Source organism: Corapipo altera, unplaced genomic scaffold (genome assembly GCF_003945725.1).
Source record: "Corapipo altera isolate COAL_440 unplaced genomic scaffold, ASM394572v1 2b, whole genome shotgun sequence".
In the NCBI taxonomy this organism is placed as follows: Eukaryota; Metazoa; Chordata; class Aves; order Passeriformes; family Pipridae; genus Corapipo; species Corapipo altera.
The window spans coordinates 36,793,071-36,818,052 of record NW_020884874.1 but is presented as its reverse complement, the minus strand read 5'-3'; the positions used below and the strand labels follow the sequence as shown (position 1 = coordinate 36,818,052).

General features: G+C 36.5%; 1 protein-coding gene across 2 annotated transcripts in view; it reads left to right on the top strand.

Moving 5' to 3' along the window:
• The window catches only part of GALNT2 (polypeptide N-acetylgalactosaminyltransferase 2), a 120,632-nt gene that overhangs the window by 47,451 nt on the left and 48,199 nt on the right, over window positions 1-24,982 (top strand). For both annotated transcript variants that reach the window (XR_003532022.1, XM_027669932.1), the window contains exons 2-8: window positions 1,762-1,852; window positions 6,722-6,875; window positions 10,329-10,427; window positions 11,002-11,069; window positions 11,977-12,042; window positions 15,071-15,192; window positions 21,885-21,972. Coding sequence is in view for 1 of the 2 variants with exons in the window: in XM_027669932.1 (XP_027525733.1) it covers window positions 1,762-1,852; window positions 6,722-6,875; window positions 10,329-10,427; window positions 11,002-11,069; window positions 11,977-12,042; window positions 15,071-15,192; window positions 21,885-21,972 (688 nt within the window). In the remaining variant the exon portion in view is untranslated. The remainder of the gene's footprint in view (window positions 1-1,761; window positions 1,853-6,721; window positions 6,876-10,328; window positions 10,428-11,001; window positions 11,070-11,976; window positions 12,043-15,070; window positions 15,193-21,884; window positions 21,973-24,982) is intronic.

Below are 24,982 nucleotides of genomic sequence, written 5' to 3'. Positions count from 1 at the left end.
TACTTATTTTCATGTTGATATATGGGTGTCCTGGCCTAAGAAAATAACTGCATGAACAGTGACCACAAATGTATTTTTCTAGTGGTGTTATATGTGCGTCTAGTGTTTGGTCAGTGTCTCTGCTTGTTGGTCAGCTTCCTTTTTATTTTTTAATAGGCTCAAATTAGTTGTCCAGGTGCATTTACGTGCTAAGTTATAGCCTGATATTGCCAGCTTTTTTAGTATGTCAAGAAAATAATATTTTAAAGTAATAGTATTGTAATATAGAAAAATACATTAGCCTTTTCTTTTTTTGTTCACGAAATCTCCCTCTTGTGCTCTCATGATTAAAGAACTGTTTTGAGAATGTGTTTTTGTGTTGGTGGGGTTTTTCTTGTTATTTTTGTTTTAATTCTTTCTTTAAGCAAAGGTATTGACCTCCTCAAGGACCAGTGGCCCAAAGCATGTACCAACATGGTGAAATGTAGTGTAAGAACCTGGACAAAATTCCTTCTCTCTAGTATCACCTATACATGATGCTGTGAAAAACATGCATTGGTAGCACTCAATTTTTAACTGATTTAGTGTTTAGATGGCTGTATTTCTCTGGGAAAAAAAACATTGGTATTTAGTTTTTCATTTCAGTGTTTTGGAGATCTGTTGCCTTTTTTCAGCATATTTCCAAATACCTAGTGCCTACTTAGTGTAGACGCTTAAGCTGAATTTACATTGGAAAATTCAGAGGTGCCTGGGGGCGTTCTGAAATGGTATAATTTGTGGTTGAAATTTCCCCAACGTAAGCTTGGCCTGTTCTGACTACTTACTATCCTACCAAATAATTCCCAGATGTGGCTTAGGAGCTGGGATGGCAGAGACAGTTTACAGTATGAAGTTTGTACACCACCACTCTCTTCTGGAAATTCTTGCAGATTCCTATAAGAGATACGAACTGTTCTGCACTGCTTGGCTTCAGGGTCTGGTAATGTTTTTAGGTGCACTTATTGATTAGTATAACCATAGTATTGTATCTTCTTCCATGATGTAGTAATGATCTTGTCTTCATCAGGCTTGTGCAAATATAACTGATATTATAAATGGGACTCCTTCAGATGTAGAAAAGGAAACTGAATTTCCTTTGGCAAGTGTGCAAGAACAACAGAAGCTGATGGAACTTAAATCAGTTGGCTAAGTGTAGTGTGCAAAACCGACATACAGTTGCTAAAAAAAAATTTAAAAAAACCAATTATCTCTTCTTGACTTCTTCCAAATGCATAATGGGATAATTCCAACTTGGAATTTTGTATTTTTGTGGTAACCACCGTATAAAAGCGTGGTTGTTTTTTTTGGAGGTAGATGAAATTAGGGGGGTTTTCTCCCTTTCTAAATGGTTATCATCAATATTCTTGGAATCACAGAGACAGCGGAGTTGCTTGTGAAACCTAGAATAAATTCCTCTGAAATGAACACATAAAAATATTTCAGAAGTCTCTTTCCAATAGCAAGACTGCCATTCTGGATATAGCTGCTAGATAACCTGACTGCTCTTTTCAGATAACTTTCCTGGTTAGGCTATTTCTTGTTAGAATAGGGCTTTCTTCAGGTTTTGTTTAATCTTTTTGCCTGTGTAGCTCATTTGAATGTTATTGATTACTTTCTCTTAAAATTCTACCTCTCTTGAACCACTCTGAGTTTAAAATCCACCAAACTTAGTTATTACTCTTTGCTTTGAAAACACAAAATTAAATAAGAATGTTATTTTAAAGATTATGTACTTTTTTTCAGGAGGACCCAAATGATATTGATCCCAAAAGGAAAGAAGTGCGTGGCAGTGATGGGGAGGACAAAGCACAAAGTGTGGAGACGCTACCTCCAGGTATTGCAGTAACATTTGTTACAAAAGATCCATAACCATAAAATGTTTATCATTGAAAACCATGAAACACAGCAGTTGTTCTGATTCTAATAATTCTTTGTAGTTTGGAAGTGCTGGGATTGTTTTAGCAACATGTACTTCTTACAACTTCAGCTTCCTTAAATCTTACCTGCTTCACTACTCCTTTGGGTTTAAAGCCTTAGAGAGTGTGGTTCTTTGCTAGTACATTTGTATTGTCCTTCAGTAGGTTTGAGGTACTGTAAAAGCCCCTGGTATGAAAGTAGTCCATGTCTCTCAATGGGTAATGCTGACAGGCAACAGGCAAGTCACTGTAGGACTGTTGTTTTGACTGAAGATTCAGCCAAGGTTCATACTTCACTTTTTTTCTAGTTTTTGTTGTGGCAGATTTTCCTGACTCTGCTGATGGTGTACCTTATTTTTCTCATACTTGTCATATGCTGGCAAATAAGAGAACAACATGATTTTTGTTCTATTTGAGTGAAATCCTTATACCTTGAGGATGAGCTAGAAAGTTAAGTGTTAAGGAATCTGCATTCATATGACTGCTTCCATAATATTTCTTTGCTGCTTAACTGTTTCACATCAATGAGATTTAATATGTTAGCTGCAATTGACATACTAAGGAATACAGAAAAATGAAAATCGGATTTGAACATTTTACAGTTTTGAAAAAGTTTACTGTACAAGAAGGACAACTACTGATCAGGTAACTTCACAGGACATTTTGCTCCTCTTCTATTAATCCTAATGTTTTGCTTACAAATTTGTCTTGACCCAACATTTTAAACACTATGAGATCTTGCAGAAAGAACTAACCAAGGTAAACTTTGCTTTAAGCAGCTGGAACTTCCATCCCCAGTAACGTGTGAGGTATGATTTTTGTTTTACAGTCATAGACTCTCCAGGTACAGTACAAGCTGTTTGCTATTGATGGCTTTTTTTCCTGTATCCTTTGACCTGCCTTGTCTTACCTGCTGTCTGGAGAGAAATAGTGATCTTAGCTCTTGTATTTAGAAAGACCAACCCTGAATTGTCTTCATGGATAACTAAGGCAAAAGTGCATAAGTAGTTGCCTGTATTGACAGGAGTTTCAGCAGTTACTCAGACACTCTTTTTTTTTATTAGTTATTGAAGATCTGGCACCCCTTAATGCATGTAAATCAAAATAATCATATTTATATTGTGTTCAACTGCTTTTAAGCTGTATTGAGTCCATAAGAGGGAATGCAAGCTATTTAGGGGATTTTGTATCCATCTATGCCTACTCTTTTGTTACCTGCTGCTTGAGTGCTTACAGATTTATCTGATATGCTTTTTTTTCTCTTCTCTCACTTCTAGCTGCTTTTACTGTTATCTGACTTAGCTTTAGTCGATCTGACTCCTATTGCACATAGTTGACAGGGCCTTCTGCTTGAGTCAGAGCCAAGCATTACCTCCTTTCTGTCTTCTGAAGCCAAATTCACTACTTCCGTGGACTGTCACTGCTTTTCAGTAAATTTAGCCCTACAAAGTGGTCTCCTTTCTTCTGAAGTTTACTTTATTCTTTCTGGACTAATTTTATATTTGTGAGTTTTAAAGTGTTGGAAAATGGTAAATGATACATTTTAAATTATTTATATCAAGCTCTGATGGGAACTGGGACAAAAGCAACTTCACTGGATTTCACCTTTTTCTGGCTTCTACTCAACTTCTCAGGCTTAGGACTGTTTGTAAAATAAACACTTCTTGTCAAAACCAAGTTCAGTACTGCAACATACCCTGCTCCAGGATCTTAACTGGTTCAGTGATTGGGGTTTTGGTTTTGTTTTGTTTTGTTTTTTTTGGCTCTATTTGACTCTGGTAGCAAACTTTGCAATTCACTTACTGTTGTTTAAAAGACTAATTTATTGTCATGTTAGGTCTCAATATTTGCTTGAATTTGAAGTTACATACTTTATTGAAGTTTGAAATAATATAGCTGCATTTTCTGATATTCATTCCACCTGACAAAGTCATTGAAATGCAGGAAACTACAGAGCTATCTAACTCTCCAGAAGAAATTAAATCAAACGTGCTCTGATTTGTGAACCTAGGGAAGCATATAAAGAAATAGTACTTATTATTGGAAAAGGTTTACTAAACCTCTTCTAACTTCAAAATTTAGTTGATAGATTCAGAAAGGCAAACCTTTCAGCAAAAGTAAGGCTGGACAGTATAGTTAACTTTGAATCAACCTTTCAGTTTCCAGCAGTTAACTTAAACCATGGTCACTTATATGGGCAGCCCATGTTGCATGTTGTATTTCATAAAGGACACAACCTGTTTAAGAAGAACACTTGCAACAGCATCACCCTAATCACCCATGGAATGCCCTCATGGCCTCTGGTGTTTTAGCTGCTCTTTCCAGTGGATGGAAGGCAACTGAAGAGTAGCTGGGGGTGGAAGTCCTGAAATGCGCATAACTTCAAAACCAGTTTAAAGCTGGAGTGTTTGGAAGTTGAAAATCTTATATAAATGCATTTCAAGTGTTCATGATACTTTGTAAAATGGACTAAAAATCTTTATTTTTAGGCCAGCAAAGTGGCAACGTGACATGTCCTGTATTTCAGAAAATATTCAACAAATGATTCAGATTGAAGCTCTATTATAAATTAGAAACAAAGGTGATAATACAGTTTAGTTACCAAGGAGGTTGCAAAAGCTTTTGGGAAATGCTGAGGGAGAGAATTTTATGGGAAAATGATCTTGTGATCCCTGATGTTTCTTCCAGTTTCTTGAATCAAGCTGCTCTAACCTTTTTTATAGTTTTTTTGCAAATGAGGTTTGGTGTAATTTTTGTAAATAAATATGTTGGGTTGTTTGTAATGTGTTAGCTGGCTGAGGTGTAAAATTGTTTTCAAAGTAAGTTCCTGGAAATATTTTGAAGAAAGAACTTGAATGGCTTAGAAAAGCTCTTGTCAGTTTGTGGTCTAACAACAACAACAGAGGGAAAGTCTCCTTTTTAGAGTTCTTTCAGTAATAGGAATTTGAAAAACTGTTTCTGCCTCCAATTATTTTCTTATAGTTTGCCTTCTGGGTTGCTTCACCAAGTGTCTATTAAATGTTCTGCATCCTGTTTTTCTTTAACTTTCTAGTTCTGGCTTGTGTGTGTGCGCATGCATGTTTTAGCTTTCTTAGGTTGGTAATTCAGATATGAAAGATAGTTGCTTAGTGTTGGCTAGCTAGCTCTTAAACCAGTAATCCAAAAGTATGGGCACTTTTCTCTTAATCTGCTGGAATTTACTTAAAAACAAACCAAGCAATCCCAAACCACCTCCTCCTCAACCTTGCTACTTTTACCTTGCAACCTCCACTACCATGTGATAACCAGATCCCACCTTGGGCGGAAGTTGTCTTTGTAGATGAGCTCCTTGAATGATCCTGAGACTATAGAGAGTCTTTAATCAAGTTGTTGTATTGTCTGGTTGAACAAGGGACAGTTATTTTGTTTAATGATGGAAAGTGTTAGCAGAATCTGGCAGGAGATAATGCGCTGTAGTTGGGGCATAGCTTATGGATAGAAAGCTGTAAATGAGGCCTGTCTGCCTTAGTTTTCATGCTGTGCTGGTTGAGAGGACAAGCAAAGGCAAACTCTAGAAAATCTGAGCAACCTCTAACTCTTGTTAATAGCTGGTAGAGTAGTATTCCCTGTATGCATATCAACTTAATTTAGGATATACCTGAGCTATGATATTTTTCTAAAAGCTGCACTGGAATGGAGTGACATCCTTGCAACCTGCTACTTACTGCACTTAACTAAAAATACCTCAAAAAATTTTTATGGTAATTATGAAAACGATGAATATTAAATCCTCCCATCTGTAATAAACAGTGATCACAAAACACAGCTTTTACTTTGTATCTTTTTTTGTGCCAATAGCATGCTGGTTCACCACAACTTGCTTGCAGGAGATTCTCATACACATCCATGTTTAAATCAAGAATGTCTGTATTGCATTAGAACTTGAGCTCTGATTTTGAGTTAAGTGTGGTATAAATTTGCTAATAGGTGGCATAGGTCTGTCGTCAATAGTAAAAAGTAAATGTTCAAGTAGAGGTAAGAACTGGTAGTTTTAAGATGCCTGGTAAATACCGTACTGTTGTTGTACACCTGAAAATGGTGGGAGTCCTGAAATTTTGTTCTTGGTAACCGGATGTTAATCTACCTTTCTGTGTTAGTGTCACAACAAGTCACATAATAACACAGTCCATGTTAAAGAGGGATTAATCTGAATAAATTCTGAATGTCAAGGAGATTGCAGTTATGTCATACTGGAGAGTGATCTAGTGCTCTGCCTACAGGAAATGCTGTTCTTTGAGAATAAAGCTGTCTTGTATTTCTAGAAGACCTGTTTCTCAGATGGCTTGATTATAACTGACTATGTTTTTGCTTCTCTAATGAGACAGTAAATTAAATTATGTCTTCGAAGTCTGGACCGGGTCTTTAAAAACAAATGTTTCTAAGATAACATTGTAGCCAGATCATCTGCCATCTTCCTGCCTGTTGATATGTGGATGTTGTTTTTTTTTAAATGGGAATTGTGGGGTTAAAAAAAAAACCAACACAAAGTGGACAAGATGAAGCATTGTCTAGTGATTACTTGTACAAACTGTGATCTGTAAAATTGTTCAATTATATATTAATTTGCAGGATATTCTAGAAGAATTTAACATGGAAAAATGACTTTTGATGTTACAGTTAACAGTAGCATTGAAGTTTAATTACTTTGTTGCCAAGTTAAACATTTCCTCAATTACATTTGGGTTGCTGAATGCTGTTCCTTAAGTTGTGAAGATTAATCTGGATATTTTCCTGTTTTTCTATTGTAGGAAAAGTTCGGTGGCAGGACTTTGATCAAGACGCATATGTTGGTGCCACCGTGGTGCGATCTGGTCAGGATCCATATGCCCGCAATAAGTTTAATCAGGTAGAAAGTGACAAACTGCGAATGGACCGAAGTGTTCCTGACACTAGACATGATCAGTAAGTGCCAAACTGAACCTTGTTTGACTTGGATTAACCTTTCTGTATTTATTGCTTTTGAACTGCAGGTGGTTTTTCTGAAACAGGAGCTTTCCAGCCTTAGAAAGGACAGGAACAGTAAACTCCATCATCCTTGGGTTAAAGAACAAGGAATCTTATTTGAGTTCTTCTGTTTCCATGACTTCAGTCAGTGTCTATTATATATCCAAACTGGTGCCTCATTTCAGTCTCCATAGGTGGAGTGAAAGCAGTGAAAAGAATGATGCCCATGGTGTACTGAGGAGTCTGAAGTGACTTTTGAGTTTTCTTCATAGCGTATAATTTTTTTTCACAAGAAATGTATTCTAACTTTTTAGATCAGGTATTCTTTTCCATGACATCAGAACTCAGCTACCAGCTTCTAGAAGCTTCTATGATTCAGATATGGTGAATTTGGAAGTTTTTTGATATTTCATAATCTCTGTGTTGGGAAGTGTCTGAGAGACAAAGGCTGTCATTTGAGAAGAATGTAAGAGATGACAGGAGAGAAATTATATTATAATGGCCATGCTTGTTTTAACTGTCAGTCTTGTGATTATATGCTGACCTGCCTAAGTTTTTTCACAACATGAAGCTGGAAAAGAACCCTGCAATGGAGGAGAGAGAGAGAGAGAGAGAGATTTCTGGGGAAAGGCTGTATCTGAGCTGGGATTATTACTTTGACTTTGCCATGGAGCAGATTTAAGTGCCCATCAGACTATAAATAATCATCTTTTAAAAGAAAAAAACAACCAAACAAAAAACCAAACTGCAGCAATCATTCACGCAAACTGTCCATGATAAGTTCCCGACCATGTTGCAATTAAGTTTTCTTCTCTTTTGGCAAGAAGTTTCACTGCAGAAGCTGAAAAAGCCAAATGAAATACTTAGGAACTGCGTGATGGCAAGAACAAGAGCAATAGGCATAGGAAGAAGAATATCTGATCACATGACTCTTGGAAGCATGTTATTTTCAACAAAATTGGAGGCAACTGGGTTGAGATGAAAATCTTTTGTGGAGCTGCTGCAGTCTTTTTCTTCAAGAAAAGTGTCTGAGATGAGGAAATACTTTGTTTCTCCTTAAGCAACTTGCTGTTAATTTTACTGATGTGTCTAAGGGGCTGTTTGACTTTGAAATAACTACATAGTAATATTATTTAATTGCTGAAATTGTCTGTTGAGAAGCAGTTTATCAGGATTCTGCCTTAAATATAATTTATTTAATAAACAATTGTGTATAATTATGCATCTCTTAATACTATATTGTTTAGTCTTTTTTACGTCATGCAAACTTTTACTAGCATCAAGACCAAAGATTTCCACTTGCTTTTTGTGAAAGCCTGGCAGCAATACTGAAAAAACTGGAAAACACTTGATTCGTTTACTTAAGCTGCTTACTTTCATTTTGAGCAAAAGGAAGAAGTGAGAAACAGGCAGATACAACATAAGAAAGGAAGCAGAGAGAACTTTGAACAGGAATGCAGATTCTCACTCCAGCTGATGCTCACAACTACTACTTTCAACAACACTGAGAAACCACTGGGTTTCCTTTCATTGCAGTCTGTCAGTTAAAGGGATTTTTGAAGAGCTGAGAACAAAAATACTCACTGAAATGTTCCTCCTGTTTTATTTGAAAGTCTAAAAGTCTTAATTTCTCCTTCAGAAATATGCAGTAGTGCTCTTCTCTTGAGTTTTCTTAAAATTTAGAGACTCCATTGCCTTGAGTAATTCCCTCTAATATGCACTCTGGCTCAAGTACTCTCTTCTGCAAAGATATCAGTATAAGTTTAATGTGACTTTTTAATTATTCTAATGCAAGTGCTTCATGTGATAACTGCATGCACAGTAACCTTGTCCTCTGTGGGCAATTTTAAACTTAGCAGAAAAAATAATATCTTTTTTGGCACCATAGGCTTTGGAGTATAACATTTGCATGTCTTTTAGCTGTCTAGATGAATTGCCTAAAGCTCACACTAGAGAAGCTCTTAATTCTTTATTTTTCAGGAACATATAGGCATTTGTGATTTATTGCTCCAGTGCTGGGTGCTAGCAACAAAGCCGTTTTGTACACCCACCACAAAGCTAGACATGGCCTTGCTGATCTGAGACAGCAATTGTAGGGTTGGCGTGGGCTTTGTTTTCATTCGGAGCAAGTGAGGTCATTGGAGCAGAATAATGTTTTGTTTGACAGCAAGCTCTAATGTGTGTGACATTATGGGTGTGTTGTATCGAAAACACTCCAGGTTCCTGGGATTTTGTAGAGTGGGCACGAGCAAGAAGTGCATTGCTGCTCACTCATGGATTCCAAGAAGCTGAAGGTTTTTTTGGTTTATGGTGTGCATTGCAGATGTTTAATCAGGTGTGGAGTGGGCTTTTATACAGGCAGAGGTCTCGCTTTAGAAGTGTAGGTGGCAAACTTCCCCGAAAAGCTAGTTTGATTAATACTGCACAGAGTACAAAAGTACCTGCTGAATTTGCTACAGGTGTACACTATCTGGGTTTATCCCCTCTGAAGACAACTAGGCTGGTTAAAACTCTACCCTTAGTAATAATTAAAGAATGTGGAAGAAATATATCACTTGTGTATGTCACTGCATGAATGGCAATCAGTATCATGACCTGTCAGACTATAATGCTTTCAACATAAACTCAGTATGCATAGTTTTCTGGTACTGTTACTTTCTAATACAATGAGAGTAGTGTCTTTTTTAGGTTTATTTTATTGGATTGAATATCTTAAGTGAGTGTAGTCCTGCATGAATTATTTTAGGATTTGCTTATTTTTTCTTATTATATTAATTTCAGGCTTCTAGAGGTGATGAAAAATGAGTTGGCATTAGATGGAATATTTCATCATCTTTATGTTTGGAAGGATGTGGTTCTGTGTTTAGTTGGCTGAGCATTGTCACAGCTAGCTTTGTTTTTCAAATTCCAAATGTTATGATCCTTACCAGTTCTCATTAGAATAGATAACTGGTTTTATCTATGAGTGAGATGCTACAGAAGCTTTAAAAATGTAAAAAAGGGAGAAGTGGACACATGCCATTCTAAAGAAGAAGTATATGGTAGCCCGTGAACATGTGGATTTTCCTTGAAAATATACCTATTTCCTTAGATGTGTTGAATGCTTTTAATTTAAAAAAAGCACTCTGATTTCATACTCAGTTGCAAAAATATACTGCAGTGATGATGGTCTCGTGGCTTTTCTGAACCTCCCCATATTTGACACTGACTTCTTAGTCTTTTGTATACTAAGACAACTACCAAAAGTGCGAGAAGACAAGTTGATTATAATCTCACTTGAAAACAAGGCATTTTATTCTTCCTAGGCAGTGTGTACATGAATTTAATAGATAAATACTTCACAATGAAGGCTGTCTGCTAAGCCCAGGATGTAAAAATTATGTTCAAATGACAAAGTGTTATTTCTTTCAGGTGTCAGCGGAAACAATGGCGGATAGATTTGCCAGCTACTAGTGTGGTGATCACCTTTCATAATGAGGCAAGATCTGCTTTGCTTCGAACTGTCGTCAGGTATATATAAGAGAGCTTAATTTTTCCCTAAAGACCGTTTATTTGTGTCAGAAAATGGCTTATGATAAGGAAGGAAAGTAACAACCTGTTATGCTCTTCTGAACTGTGCAGAGGAAAAGATGAGTCTTCAGTTCTTACATTCTGAAATAGTGATGTTATACAAAATTGCTTACCTTAACTACAGATGAATTGAAGTGTGGTACCAGTTACCAGATGATGTTTGGAAACTGACTGTTTGAAGCCAAAGTCAGGATAGATGGATTCTTAGGGGATATTTGAGCCAAAGATACCTGCAAAACTTCTGTGTTTTGCACGTTGTCTGTCTAATGTTCTGATTTCTGGGGGCTGGAGTAGTGGGGGCAGGGGAGGTAGGGGTGGTGGGGAGGAAGGAACACCCAAATTCTACATGTGCACCTCTTCACTCTTTCTGTAAGAATAAGTCAATAGCTGCTGTTGAAGATAACATCCTGGGCTAGGTTCTACTGTGGCTTAACAAAATAACTCCTTTTATGACATCATTATGGAAAATAAATGCTGCTTAGTACTGAATGCTTTTTTTTCTTTTCTGTTGCAGTGTCCTTAAAAAAAGTCCGTCACATCTTATTAAGGAAATCATACTGGTGGATGACTATAGTAATGATCGTAAGTACTTTTACAATCTGAACTTACAGTGCTTATTCTGGTAAGACTTTCTGTAGATGTCAGTAGGTGACTTGGTTGAGAATAGGGTACTTGAATAGGAGTTGACAGGGACTGATCCAAAACCAGGTCTTAATTCTTCCATATCTGTAATTTTGGAAATGTGAAGAGTTCCTGTAAATACTTCAGGTATATTTTATTACTTCGTGTTAGTTAAAGGACCAGAGTGTATCATTAAAAAGGGCCTTTGTGTAGTATGTTATCTTAAGTAAGATTAAAACCCATGGTTCCTGCAACAAATATTTTTGTGGCACTGTTTTAAATGAATGCTGGTCTCCATCGGTCTCTTGGAAAAGTTCTTATTGAATCTAAAATAATTCAGTGTTTTATAAGTACTAGAGTATCATGATAGAAACTCGAACAATAGAAATGGACCTCTGAGTAACATTTCTTAAAGGAAACTAATGTCTATATTTGCATTACTAGTTTTTAGCTAGTTTAATACAGCTTTGTTCCTTAATGTGGATTAAAGAGAGCTCTTCTATATGAAAAGAAAACAGTTTATTTAATCCTATAAAAGTGTTTTTCTCTATGCAATGTAGGAATGGCCTAAAATAAACAAAGAGAATATAGTTAAATAAAAATGTTTCAAGACTGTAAAATTAAGTTAACTGTAAATAACATAATGAAAGTAATAATTTCTTAACCTGATAACTTTTCTTTATTTCTGGTGAGATACGTTGGTTTTTTTAAGTGTGTATCTTATATTTAACTATTTATGACCACAAACATTTTCACCTACAAAGCTTTTGCTTTTCTTTGAAGACAGCCCCTCTTTTGGTATACAGTGTTGGATATCAAATGGGTTCTTATCACTTGATTTTTTTTTTTATTATTTTATTTTTTAAAGCTGAGGATGGTGCTCTTTTGGGAAAAATTGAAAAAGTGCGAGTTCTTCGAAATGACCGCCGAGAAGGTAAGTTTAATCTGGGGAAGGAAGATACAAATTCCACTGTGCTTCCTTAGCTCTTAGTGTTCATCAGGTCTTTTAAAGGAACATTCTACTTTATAAATCTACCGGTGGAAGGAATAAAAAAAAATGTATTTATGCAGGTAAAAACATTAATTCTGATTGTTGTTCTATTTTTGTTGTGTGTACAATTACCCATTGTTGGCTTTTACTTTAGGATTTGCATAAAACTTCCTTTAGGATTTGCATTTAATCTTCAACCTTTCCTTTCTCTTCCTGCACTGAATCCTCAGTTAAGCTGTTACCATTGTATGCAAGGTCTCACTGTATCTATGTATCTATGTCTGAAATGATCCATCTTAAAAATAACTCTCTGGTTCCCTTTTTAGTTATCATTTTAAGGATTTAGTTGGTGGATAGCCTGACAGTTTGTTTTGACAGCCTTTAGAGGTTTGGAGCAGCCAGGAGGACTGGGACCAAGTATGCCAGTTTTGCTGAAGCCAGTGTGCCCTGTAACAAATTTGTCTTACATTTTTGTTTTATTCTATGTTGCTCTGTGAATTATGGTCTCATGTCATGAACTCTTCAGTCAGCAGTTTCCTGACTCTGGGGCTTAATGTATTAGATACAGGCAACTGTTATTCTACAGCTGTTTGAAATAATAACTGAGATTTGACAGCTGAAATAGCTGACTGATTTAGCAGATATATACTTGTTAATTTTTGTAAGGACTGTATCTTTTAGACTGCCAACCTGGCCTGGGAAGGAGCTGGAATCATTAGATTGTCAGGTATTGGAAATGACATGCATAAAACCTGTGTTGTCCCATAATTCACATTATTGCAATAACTGATGGGTTCTTTGGAATATACTTGTGAACAAGGACTTGTTAGCAATGCAGGTCTTTTATGACTTGCTGTGGTTGTTGGGTTCTGAGCAAGTTAATGTCATTTTTCAGTACAGCACTTAAAGATGAAGATAGTAGTAATGAAAAAAACCAGAAGGAAGGAACACCTTTTTGATGTTTGTTTTTTAGTAATTTTAAATATTAACTTTGTAGTGTGTATACAGATTCATACTTAAAAATATGCATTAGTATATCTAAAAGTGAAATACAATTTGACAAATCTATTACTTTGTCAGTAAAGAACAAATGTTTGCAGATGGAAGGCAGAGTACTAATTTACTTTGTATTTTTGTGAGACTAAGATTAAATATTGCACATACAAATTAAAATTTAAGAAAATTGGTAAAATCAACCACTGCATAGGCTGCTAAGAGTGGCACAGCAGTATGAGCAGTAGAGGAAAGCAGGGTGTTTTAAAATGAAAGTTAAAGGTATGGTGTTGGTGAAGGGGATGACATTAACTGCCTTTCATTCAGAAATAAATGTTAGTAGTTTTTAGTCTCATCTGTAGGACCAGAGTTTGTTATGGGAACAGATGTGTTCTGAAGGGTGTGGTAGTCTACAAAATAAATGTTTGGTGCAACTTTTTCAGCTCTATTTATTTTAAGTCTGAATGTGATCGTGGAGGACTCAATGACCCAAATGGTAACCTCTATTTTTCTGCCACTAAATCTGAAATTAGAAACAATGTTGCGTATTTTCTATGGAATTAGAGCAAGACAGTAGATTCTACAACAATGTAAATTATAAATTATAAATAATAAACTGTGGAAGGGGGAATTGAAATGTAAAAATTAAAAAAAACCCAAACATAAAGCAAGAGTGCCTGAGGAAGGTTTGGTGTGGAAAGACTAAACAGAACAGATTCAAAGGCTGGAATTGGGGAAACAGCATAAAATCAGTGAGGTACAGTTAGCTACCAGTGTGTCACAGAGAAGGTGTAAATAGTACTGTCAGAGAGCCTTAGCATAGCACATATCTACAACAGTGAAATGCTCACATTTGAAGTAAGAAATAGTAAAAGGATCTTGATGAGGCTTTTACTGAATGTTGAGCAGAGCATACAAGCTTTTCCTCTTAAGCATCTTGTATTCTGTTTGGCACAGTCATATTTTGAGTATTTATTTTGTAAAGGGAGTGGTAAGAAATGGGCTTGACTCTTTTGCAGTGTTTCAGAGGGCAAAAAATGCCCAAACAAACCAGAACAAATTTGGTGAGAAACAATGTAGAAAGAAAAAGAAGGGGGAGAAAAAAAAGTAATTACTTGGTTTTGATCTTGAGTGACAATGGAATCAGTACATTTATTAATAGTAGAAAAAAGTAGGGACAAAATTTGCAAAGAAATTATAGGAAGCTTGCTATGTGTGTGTATATATAGCAAGGAACTTTAAGGAACGGTGAGGTCATCCAATGGACGAATATTAAAAGGAAAGAAAGGAACAAAGGAAGGAAAGGAGTAGGGTAAATCAGTAAGGGTATGTGTGTAATTAAGATAAAGAGAAGAACCTTTTGGTTTTACCAAAAGTTTCTTCCTAAAGAAATCTCTTCAAAAAAACCCCAAACAAACCACAAAACAAGAGAACAGCCATAAGCACAGAGAAAAGACAGTTGAAAGGGATGGGAGTAAGGCTCTCAGACGTAAACTAATGAATCATGGTTATTTCTGGAAGAAGTTCATAGAAGATTGGACAGAGTGTAGTAAGAACTAAGATGAGGGGTGGCAAAAAAGTGAAGAGGATGGTGCTTTCCTCAGTTCTATAGTAGAACTGTCTGACGTGTTTGTTTCAGATCCGATCTTGAGTAACATTTACCAGTATCAATACCATTTACAGTAATGCAGACCCATTTGTACTTGTGTATCACTTGTTTTGAAAAGGCACTTCGATTCTTCTTAAATTAGATCAAAACTTGTAGGATGCAGAAGGTTGGACACTTGCAGGTTGTTTGGTGTGAAGTCCTTTCACTGAGTTCTTAACTAACATCTGGTTTTGATAATGGCTCTTTTGTGTTTGTCCTGTTTGAGTTGGAGTAACTTAGCTAATGACTAACTCGGAATGCTATACTTTCTCAATACTGTTGATTGTTTTCCTCAGGAAGTACTTAAAACTTTTTATCTTTGCTTCTCAGGCCTGATGCGCTCCCGTGTCAGAGGGGCAGATGCAGCACAAGCAAAAGTACTGACCTTCCTGGATAGTCACTGTGAGTGCAATGAACACTGGCTGGAACCACTTTTGGAAAGAGTAGCTGAGGTTAGTAAAGAGTTTTAAAGTAATTTCCTGAAGAAGTAGGTTTTAAATTTTAAAGCCATCTGGTTTATACTAGATTAATTTTATGCATTTTTCTAAGGAAGCTTTTTCTGAGTGGAGATGACTGGAGTGTTCTGTGATTGAAACATATTTTTTGTTCATTAATTCTGTGAACACAGGAACAGAAAATCTGAATATTTATTATTATCTTTGCAAACATTCATATATATGCTTCCTTGGTTCTTTGGGGAATGCCTCAGTAAGTTGAAAATCTTTAGAGTGAAGTATAGTTCTCTTCAACCGATATTATCTTGGTGTAATTCAGTTTACCTGAGTCTTTATGCCTCATTAAGATTCAGTATGATAGTAGGAGAGAGGATGAGCTGTGAAACCAAAATTCTCATGGAAATTAGCAGGAACCACAGGGTCTCAGCTTCTGTGAAAATAGTGCTGAGTCTGTGTCCTGGAAAAGCAATTGATGGGACTGAGAATGAAAGTATACTACTGTTTTCTCTAGGGGTTGGTTATACTTGTTAACTTCCTCTGGAGGCACTCAGTTGAAATGGAAAGTGAATGGACCGTGATCCCAAAAAGCACTGAGGAACACTCAAGACAGCGGGGTTTTATTCTTTCTTAATTGCATTCCCTTTCTGGAAAGCTAGTCTTCCAGAAGAGGCTTGGTTCCAAAATGCTTCTAATCAAAATGGTTTTGTTAAGGCCCAGATCTTCTCTTATCCTCCCGATTCTTCCCTTTGCATTTCTCCTGCAAAAACAGGAAGTGGGAAGGGGAAGGAAGTAAACCCCATATACTCAGTATGACAATGAAGAAGGTATCAATTGACTGATATTCTTTGTTCTGCTTGTTCTGTGATGCTTGTTAGAATCATAGAATCATTTAGGTTGGAAAAGATGTTTAAGATCGTTGTTTCCAACCATTATCCTAGCACTGGCAAGCCCACCACTAAATCATGTCCCAAAGTACCACATCTACACCTCCTTTCAAATACCTCCAGAGATGGTGACTCCACCACTTCCCTGGGTAGCGTGTTCCAATGGTTGATAGCCCTTTCAGTAAACCAATCTAAACCTCCATGATGCAACTTGAGGCCATTTCCTCTTGTCCTATTTCTTGTTACTTTTAAGAAGACACTGACCCCCACTTGGCTACACCCTTCCTTTCAGATAGTTGTAGAGACCAATAAGGTCTCCCCTGAGCCTCCTTTTCTCCAGCCTAACAACCCTAACTCCCTCAGCTGCTCCTCAGAAGACTTGTGCTCCAGACCTTTTACCAGCTCTATTGCCCTTCTCTGGACACTTTCCAGCACCTCAAGGTCTTTCTTGTAGTGAGGATCCCAAAACTGGACACAGGACTCAAGGTGTGGCCTCACCAGTGCTGAGTACAGAGGGACAATCACTGCCCTGGTCCTGCTGGCCACACTATTGCTGATACAGGCCAGGGTGCTGTTCTTGGCCATCTGGGCACACTGCTGGATCATTTTCAGACACTGTTGACCAGCAACCCCAGGTCCTTTTCTACCAGGCAGCTTTCCAGCATTCCCAAACCTGTAGCATTGCCCAGGGTTGTTGTGACCCAGTTGCAGAACCCTGCACCTTGCCTTGTTGAACCTCATAAAATAGGCTTCAACCCATTATACTTCCTGGCTATTCCAGAAATAGTGCAAGTTGCCCAAGACACATCAGCAGTTGAAATCCTGTTTAGGAGTAAAAATAATTTTCATCAGGTCAAACCTGGACACTATTAAAGTACCTAAAATCGGCAAAGCCCTTCAGTGTGAGTAACATAGCAATTCCTTCTGTTTTTGTACATATCTAAAGTGTTGCCTCAGAAGGGTTAGAGGAATTCCTGTTTAATTATTAACCAGGAAAATAAACTTGAAGGCATTAAATATCTCAAAATGAAGTGGAGAATGCTTGCAGCTAAAGCACTAATGAATTCTAGAATATGAAAGCAGTTTTCAGACCTTTTTGTGTAAATGGTTTGAAGCATCTATCTGTTCAAGAAATCAGAAGAGAAATGGTAGTTTTGGTCAGCAAAACCCTGCTTTTGCTAAGACAACTATTTTGTCATTTTCCTGTTTCTCTTGTCTAACTTTTTCCAGGACATACTCGTTTGTCTTTCTGAAACTGAGAAGGTATTTGAAAAAGTGTTATCTTTTCATCATAACAAAATGTAGAACCTCTTATTAAATTGCCAGCAATTTTGTCAAGATCCAGCATTGCATAGGTATATTTGGCTGGAGAAGTTGGAATGTATTTTTCTTTGTGCAGCAGCTGTTTTTTAGTAGTACATGAATTACTAGATCTTTCAAAACTTGCTCTTCTCAATTATCATGATACACAGTAATCATGTGTGCCATTGAATAGTTTTCAGCTATATGTATATATTTTTCCATTCTTAAAAGTTGATATACTGTTAAATAAATAATTGATATAGAATTCCACTTAACTGTCATCTGCAAAGATTACCAACCAACAGGTATGGGGATTGATAAAGTAGCTTCTAAGCTTTCTGCTTGTTCAAATACTTAAGGCATGGATAATGTTTATATATAGCATTTGATAGTTCTTTGTTATTTGCTCACAGTGCAGACAGTATGTTACTTTATGTTAATTGGCAGCATTTTCTTGATAGTCTCAGTGACAAGAAGCTGAGTAAATGTGAACTGCTTTCTGATCTGGCCTCACAGGTAACTTTTTTCAGGTCAGGGCTACTGTTCATTAATAGAATGTTTTCTGATACACTGCTGCATCTGTTATATATCTGGTGGAAAGTGTGTTTTTTCTTTTTTTCTTTTGTTCCAGAATTGCCTGCTTGGCATTTAGTTCTGTTGGAGTTTTTCTGTGGGAGATTAGTTGTGCGTGTGTTACAATATAAAAATTTATAACTTCCAAGAAACAGTCTGAATTGAGTCAGTTCTGCAGTACTCTTATCTGATGTGCTGTAACCACTTTAGAAAACTGTGCATCTGACATACATCTGAGACACTGAGCTTTCCTCTTCAGCTGGAGGATGATGTATCCCACAGTTTTCTTCCATAAGATAGTTTTCTGGTTAGAGTATTTTTTTCTTTTTTTCGTGGGCCATGCTTGCTTAGCATTCCTAGAGGGGTCTGACTCTGCTAGGGATTTTTCTTCAGCAATTTGAGCAAATGCTTAAAGCAGAAACAACATACACACAAGGTGAATATTTTAGAGTTCAACGTGTGTACACATATTTCTGTAACCTGGAGCTGGTATATCTTCTTTTCTCCTTTGTGGAGAATGGTTTTCTGCCTGATTTCCTAAGGCTACCTTTTATGCCCTCTAGATTTTGTGTGTGTGTGTGTGTGTACGATTAAATGATGAGAATGTGGAGGTTAACCCTTTAATTCCTCAAAAATGTCAACCTGAGTAATAAATATATACAATCCTGAAAACATCTGTAACTGCTAGTGATTTCATGGGCACTTATCTAGTTGGCTTTTTCCATTTCAGATTTCTAAACACTTTGTTTTTTTCTAATAATACAGCAGTTATATAAACAAAATAAATGGAAAGATTCTGGTAGAGAACTGAACTCATCTGTTTTCATAGAACAGCTATAAATCCTTTATCACTTTCAGGAAGATATTTTTAAACAAAGAAGATCTTAAAAGGAGGGAATAACTGAGATTAAGGAATGAGCTGTGGTTTCCTTTTTCATATCCATCTCAAATTTTTGTGACTTTGAATGAGTCAACTTTTAACTGGCACAATGCTAAAACGAAAATATTTATATTTTCTCTTAAGAGTGTTGTGAAGCTTAATCTTTGAAGTGTCCTGAAATTTTTAGAGGGGAGGAAGCAATGTATGCAGAATCTTGAGGATAATTTCTGATGGTTTCTGAGAACAATATATAAAATCTAAGTCTCTAGGGCATTCATAACTTCCTTATGAAATATTAAGATGAAATAGCTTGCTACAAATTTTCAGGCACTAGAGACCTGCAGTATTTGCAGGCTATTTCTTTTCATTATCCTCATCAAGAAGTATGTGGTTTTCCAATTGTGTCTTCCATTAGGAGACAAAAGATTTCTATGTGAAATTATTCTAAAGCAAGGTACTTATTTATCCATGGTGTGATTAAAAGGAGCAGCTGCTTTTTAGTGTTTTAAATGAGTGAACTCTCTGTAATTTGAAGACCCGCAAGCTCTTTTTTACCAGTCTCTGCATTAACAACTTCATAATGCTCTGCAAAGCATCAACTTAAAAATGTACAAATCTTTTCTCTGCTTCGCTCCTGAGTAAATCTGTAATTTCAAGTCATAGAAGGAACAGCATGGTTCCAAACCAAAAATGTGAGGATTATATATGGAACTGAATGCACACAACCTGGGTATTTGACTGTCAGAGAAACAACTGGGAGTTGTTTAAATAATGTTAGATGTAGCAAATGTTAGTGTGTTGTCGCACTGATATTGATAGAACTAATCAGACCAGAAGTAAAATTCTGAGGAAATCCCAAATGTATAGACACAATATACTCCTTGCTTACTTGGCACAGCAGAGATAAGTTGAAGCCTAAATGAATCTCTGCCTAACGTGGCACCTGATGACTTGGGCAACTTTTACCATCAGGTTCAACCCCACCAAGTAGAAACATTTGAAAAATGTAAACTTTTGTCAAAAGATGTTTTTAGAGGTGGGCATAGATTTATAAACTGTCTCAGTTTCAGCTAAGGAAAGAGAGAAAGAAAAGAAGGGTGCTTTCATTTTTGTATTTTATGCTCGTGGGTACTGTGAATAACTGAATAGGCTGGATATCTTCTGCGTCATCAGTCTTCATTTAAAGGAGTTGATTAATTCTGTCACTCTATACAGAATGCCTAAAATAAGGGCATGGGTACACCCGAAGCACTTCAGTGATATAGGAAGGTACATATATGCACTAATTTGCAGTGAGGGTGCAGTAAATTGTAATTGCCTCCCAAGTACAACACAGTTACCAATACTGTGTTCTTGCCATTGCAAACTTGGGCTTGAGGCTACTGCTAACAGGAATAGGAGCTAAAGATGTGATCGATGGGGGAATAGGACAGGTTGGCCTTTTTTGTTTGTGTTTCTGCTTTGCTTTAGACCAAACTAGTTAATACTTAGTAGCAGACCAGATTAGGTGTTATATTCCATCTTCATAAAAACAGATACTGGGCCTGGGTAGTATACCTGGGGTGATACTAAAAGGGAATGTAGGTATGAATACTGTATCTTCAGCTTTTAGCGTACTCCTCAGCTTGGATTCTCTTAAGTTTGCTTGGATTTTTCTTTTGGCTGATAAAGAAGTTCGTGACCTTTTGCTTACTCACGCAGAATGAACTAGTAAATGCCATTTATGAAATTAAGGTTTATTAAAATCAGCACAGATTGAATAGTTAAGGTTCAATAAAAGAAAATGGGTGTTAAATATCCTTATTGGACCAAGCAAAGCATTTGACTAAGATTTGCTTTTAAGTCCTTTCTTATGAGCTCAAATTATTCTCATGCTAGTTTGGCTCAATCTGATCTGTATAATACTGATTAGCAAGGGAAATACATTGCTGAACCACTGTTTAGAATATATACGTTGTCATTTGAATATGTGCTTATAAAATAAGTTCTTATAAGTTCTTAAAATTGTGACATTTAGGTGATTTTTTGGGGTTTTTTGTTGTTTTTTTTTTTAACCTTGAGAACACTTTCTCTATAACAGGGGTTACCAAAATATCTTCAGTTTGTTCAAAAAATTTTTTTTATGTTCACAGATTTGGTGATACACTGTTCTGAAGTTATCTGCTCTCTGAATGATGTTAAATTGTGCAGCTCAAAACTTCTGTTTTGAATTCAAGCAATAAGCCATGGAGACAAAATGGCTTAACCATGATACTGCATTTCTAACATTAGATGAGTCTTTTTTTAGAGTACTGAGGTCTTGTGATCCTACTTGATGATGCATGTGGAGTTGTTGGAAAGATTTTTGTTCTTAAACTATTTTGGCAAAAACATCAGCTAAAGAAATTAACATGGCTCAGAATAGTATACGAGACCATGGTTGGACAGAGGAATGTGGTTACCTGTACCACTGGAATCTTGGCTGCTGGAAATTAACAGCATTTGTTAGTTTGAGGTGCTTTTTAGGTTCTCTTTCCTGTCTGAGTTTCTAGTATTGAAGTGTAATTCTTCTAGTGTGAAATGGGTTGGCATTAACCTAAGACTTTTCTGATTGCAGAAAGGCCTAAGTCTCCCTTAAAGGTTGAAATAATAGGACCATAGTACACTGCATGGCTGGAGACTTGCTGTGGAAAATATGAATTCCCTGGATGCTTCTTTTCTTTGAGCTGGTTTTAAAAGTAAGAATAGAAGTGCTGTTTGTTCGACTCCTTTTAGAACTACAAGTTTGCTGCCTTCTTGAAGAGCAAGTCAGAAGAGGGGGCTTACTTGAATATAAGTAGCCTAGAATAGAAGGAGGATTTCCAGTCATATCATATGGTTTCTGCTTTCTAAAGCAATGCTGAGCAATGCTGTTCACAGCAGTGACTGTTCAGAGCCGTAAGCTGAAGTAGAGGGAGAACTGGGGGAGACATGCTAATTAAATCCTGCTGAACTGTTCAACATCGCATCCTGTCTGAGTCTTTATATATTGATTTCATTATTTCAATATTACTTTCTAATATTTATTTTAGGACAAGACCAGAGTTGTGTCTCCTATTATTGATGTAATTAATATGGACAACTTCCAGTACGTGGGGGCGTCAGCTGATTTAAAAGGCGGTATGTACCTGTACTGGAATACAGATTTTAAAAAAAAACATCAAGAATCAAAGCTCATAATCACTGCAGTTGTGGAATGGGCAATTAACATACCGCTCTTCGCTGTCATAGATCTAGTTCTAAGTTCTGTAGGTCATTTGTTTCTTGCCTTGGATTTTAATTGGCCTTATTGTTCTCTGCTTTAAAACAGTTCATCTTTGTTATACTATTTCTTGTAAGTTTATGCTGCCTTTTACCAGTATGTAAGACTATGTAAGACTCGCTCCAATGCTTGTAGGGTTGTGTAAATGTCGGAAGAAGCTTATAGCCAGAGCTTGTCATTCTCATTTTAGATAAGATAGGCTTTAATTGCTCACTAGTTTAGAAGCCCATCAACAACGCAGTGTCTATGAGGTTTGTTTCAAGATGCTGGTTTGCTTAAAAAATTCAACTCTTCTGAATAAGCAGAAAGCTTTGGAATGTGTTTAAAAGAAATAAGTGTTTGTTAGCCATGATCTGTAATTGTGAAGAGACTAACATACCATGAAAATTTTTAGTGTTTATATCTTTGCCATTAAAAAATTCCCTGTTAAATTGAGTTTAGAAAAACTAGTTTGATATGTGTAGCTAGTATAAACTGTTGACTTGTAAAGCCCCAAATAAAAATAAATACCAAAAATTCCTCCCCTCTTCTTTTCCAAAGAGGGAGAAGGCAACTACATACTAAAATCCTTACTTATTACAGGCTTTTAAAACTTCTTTTATTGCTAAGAAGAATCTAGTTTTTAAAACAGCTGTTCTATACCCACTTATCCCTTTTTTTCTATTATTTGTAAATAATTGTTCCCACAACCCTGGAAACTGAACTGTCTGCATAAAGATATGAGATGAGCCATGATATAAAAATTAGAGTGCTCTTCTCACAGTGTTTCAGCTTTTTCTGAATGAACTTTCTTGAGTGAGGAAGCCAAAAACCATTTTCAAGCCTGTTCTTTTAGGTTCTGATCTCTAACTGACCACGAAGTGTTGTTCCAGTTAACTAAAATAAAAGCAATATTTGCATCATGTTGCATATGCTACAAGTTCATCAGTGATCTGGAGGTGGGAGGTTCTATATCCTTCTTATTAATGTTTTGAAATGACACCTATATGGTGCACATATTCACAGTATGCTAATGTATAGTTCTGTGCTATTATCTGTGTGCCAGCATTACTAAACCTTAAGGCCTTTACGCAGTCTATTCATTAAACTTTGAGTACAGAAATCTCTATACCATTATGTGGCTTTTACTGTTGTCTGCAGTAGGAGGAGGAATTCTTTCCTTGAAACCTTAGATAGGTTGCTGCTGGGTTCATGCTCTTTAAGTTCTTCTCAAGTGAAGTGTGAGAAGATTGAGAGATTGTTTCTCTTGTTACTGCTCTTCACACTTTATCTTTGAAACGATGTCTCCCAATTCATTCATCTCTTTCTTTTCAGTACTCATTTTCTCTCCTTGTACACAATAGAAATAGATTGGGGTTTGAATTTTTTTTTAAAGTGAATGAAGTCTATGTACTTCTGGATTGAGGAGTGAGAAACTCAGTTGGTTTTTTTTTAACATTAATAGAAATTTTGCACATACCAACCTTTCAAGCTATTTGAGGGTCATTTGAAATATGAATAATATATTTCTTGTCAGTTCCCAGAGGACAGATTGCCATGTTAGAGGCACTACAGCATTTGGCATCACAGAACACTTTCACTGAGGCCAAGTCTAAACATGGAAACCAGTCTATGCTTTCAACCTTAGATACAGTGTCTGTATGGCTGAAGCATGGAGAGCTGAAACAGCTGGGACAGCATTTGTGCCTGGTCTGTTTTGAAAGGACTTAATCACCCAAGACAAGCAACCTAGCAAATGGTGCACACTTTTTTTTTAAGTGGACATGTCTGAAATAATTCCCAAGTCTGGCCAATACTAAATCCATGCATTTCATGTTACACTTTTTTTGGGGGGGGAGGAGGGGGTGGTTTGCAAGGCGTTTATACCACACTGAGAAATACTGTAATTACTGGAATAAGCTGTAGTTAACTGAGATCTAATAATTTAAAGTATGCCTGTGATGCAGTTTACACTGGATAGAATTTCATATTGGGTATGCACTTGTGTTTAAAAATATTCCTTTTACAGAGTTACTGATACTATCTCATTGAGAGCAGATTTTTCCCAGAGTCTGTGAAAATGGAGACGCAAAACCAGTTTTTAATGGGCAGAGAATTAATACACTTGTTCAGTTTCTGAAAGTGCTGTGTTCCAAAAGAGACCCCTTGTGTTCACTGGAGTATATGGTAACTCTATCCCTCTGCTTTTGCTGGAGAACAGTAGGATTTTCAAGTTCTCCCAGATGCAAGTAATTTTGCTGGGTATGTGTGATGAAATGTGACTTTTTAACCACATGGAAATACTGGAACTCATTTTACTCTTCTTGCTGGAGGCTTTGCAGTACTGTAGGTTGTAGCCATTTTACTGTTTTGCTACTTGGAGTTTTGAAGTAGTTAGACAGTCTTTCATTTTTACAGTGCAACACTTCATGAAATACTCAAACGTGGAGAAAGAGCTGGCACACATGCTGTAAAGACTGTTCAGGATAATTTCTGTATTGTGTGTTTTAAGTATCTTGTGAGTTACAATGAAAACTGCTTTATTTTCAACTTTCTACATCAGTCATTAGTATACACCTTTACAGACGCAGACAGATAGTTTGTATGACTGCAATTGTTGTCTGTTTACTTCAGCTTTTTTCTCCACTTCCCCACAAAATACTTTCTTTATCTTTATACTGGAGAAAGAAAAGTAATGACATCTGTGCACCAGAAATCTGGAAATCATTCATTATATGACCTCACAGGATCTAAATGTGTTTGGCAGCAGGCAGACTCTGCAAGGCTGCTTTTCTAGGTGTATTGGGAGAGGGCTATGGACCTTGTGCAGTTTTTTTAATAAATGTTCATGCTTATGGGCATAACCCAGCACAAAAACTGTTATGAAAG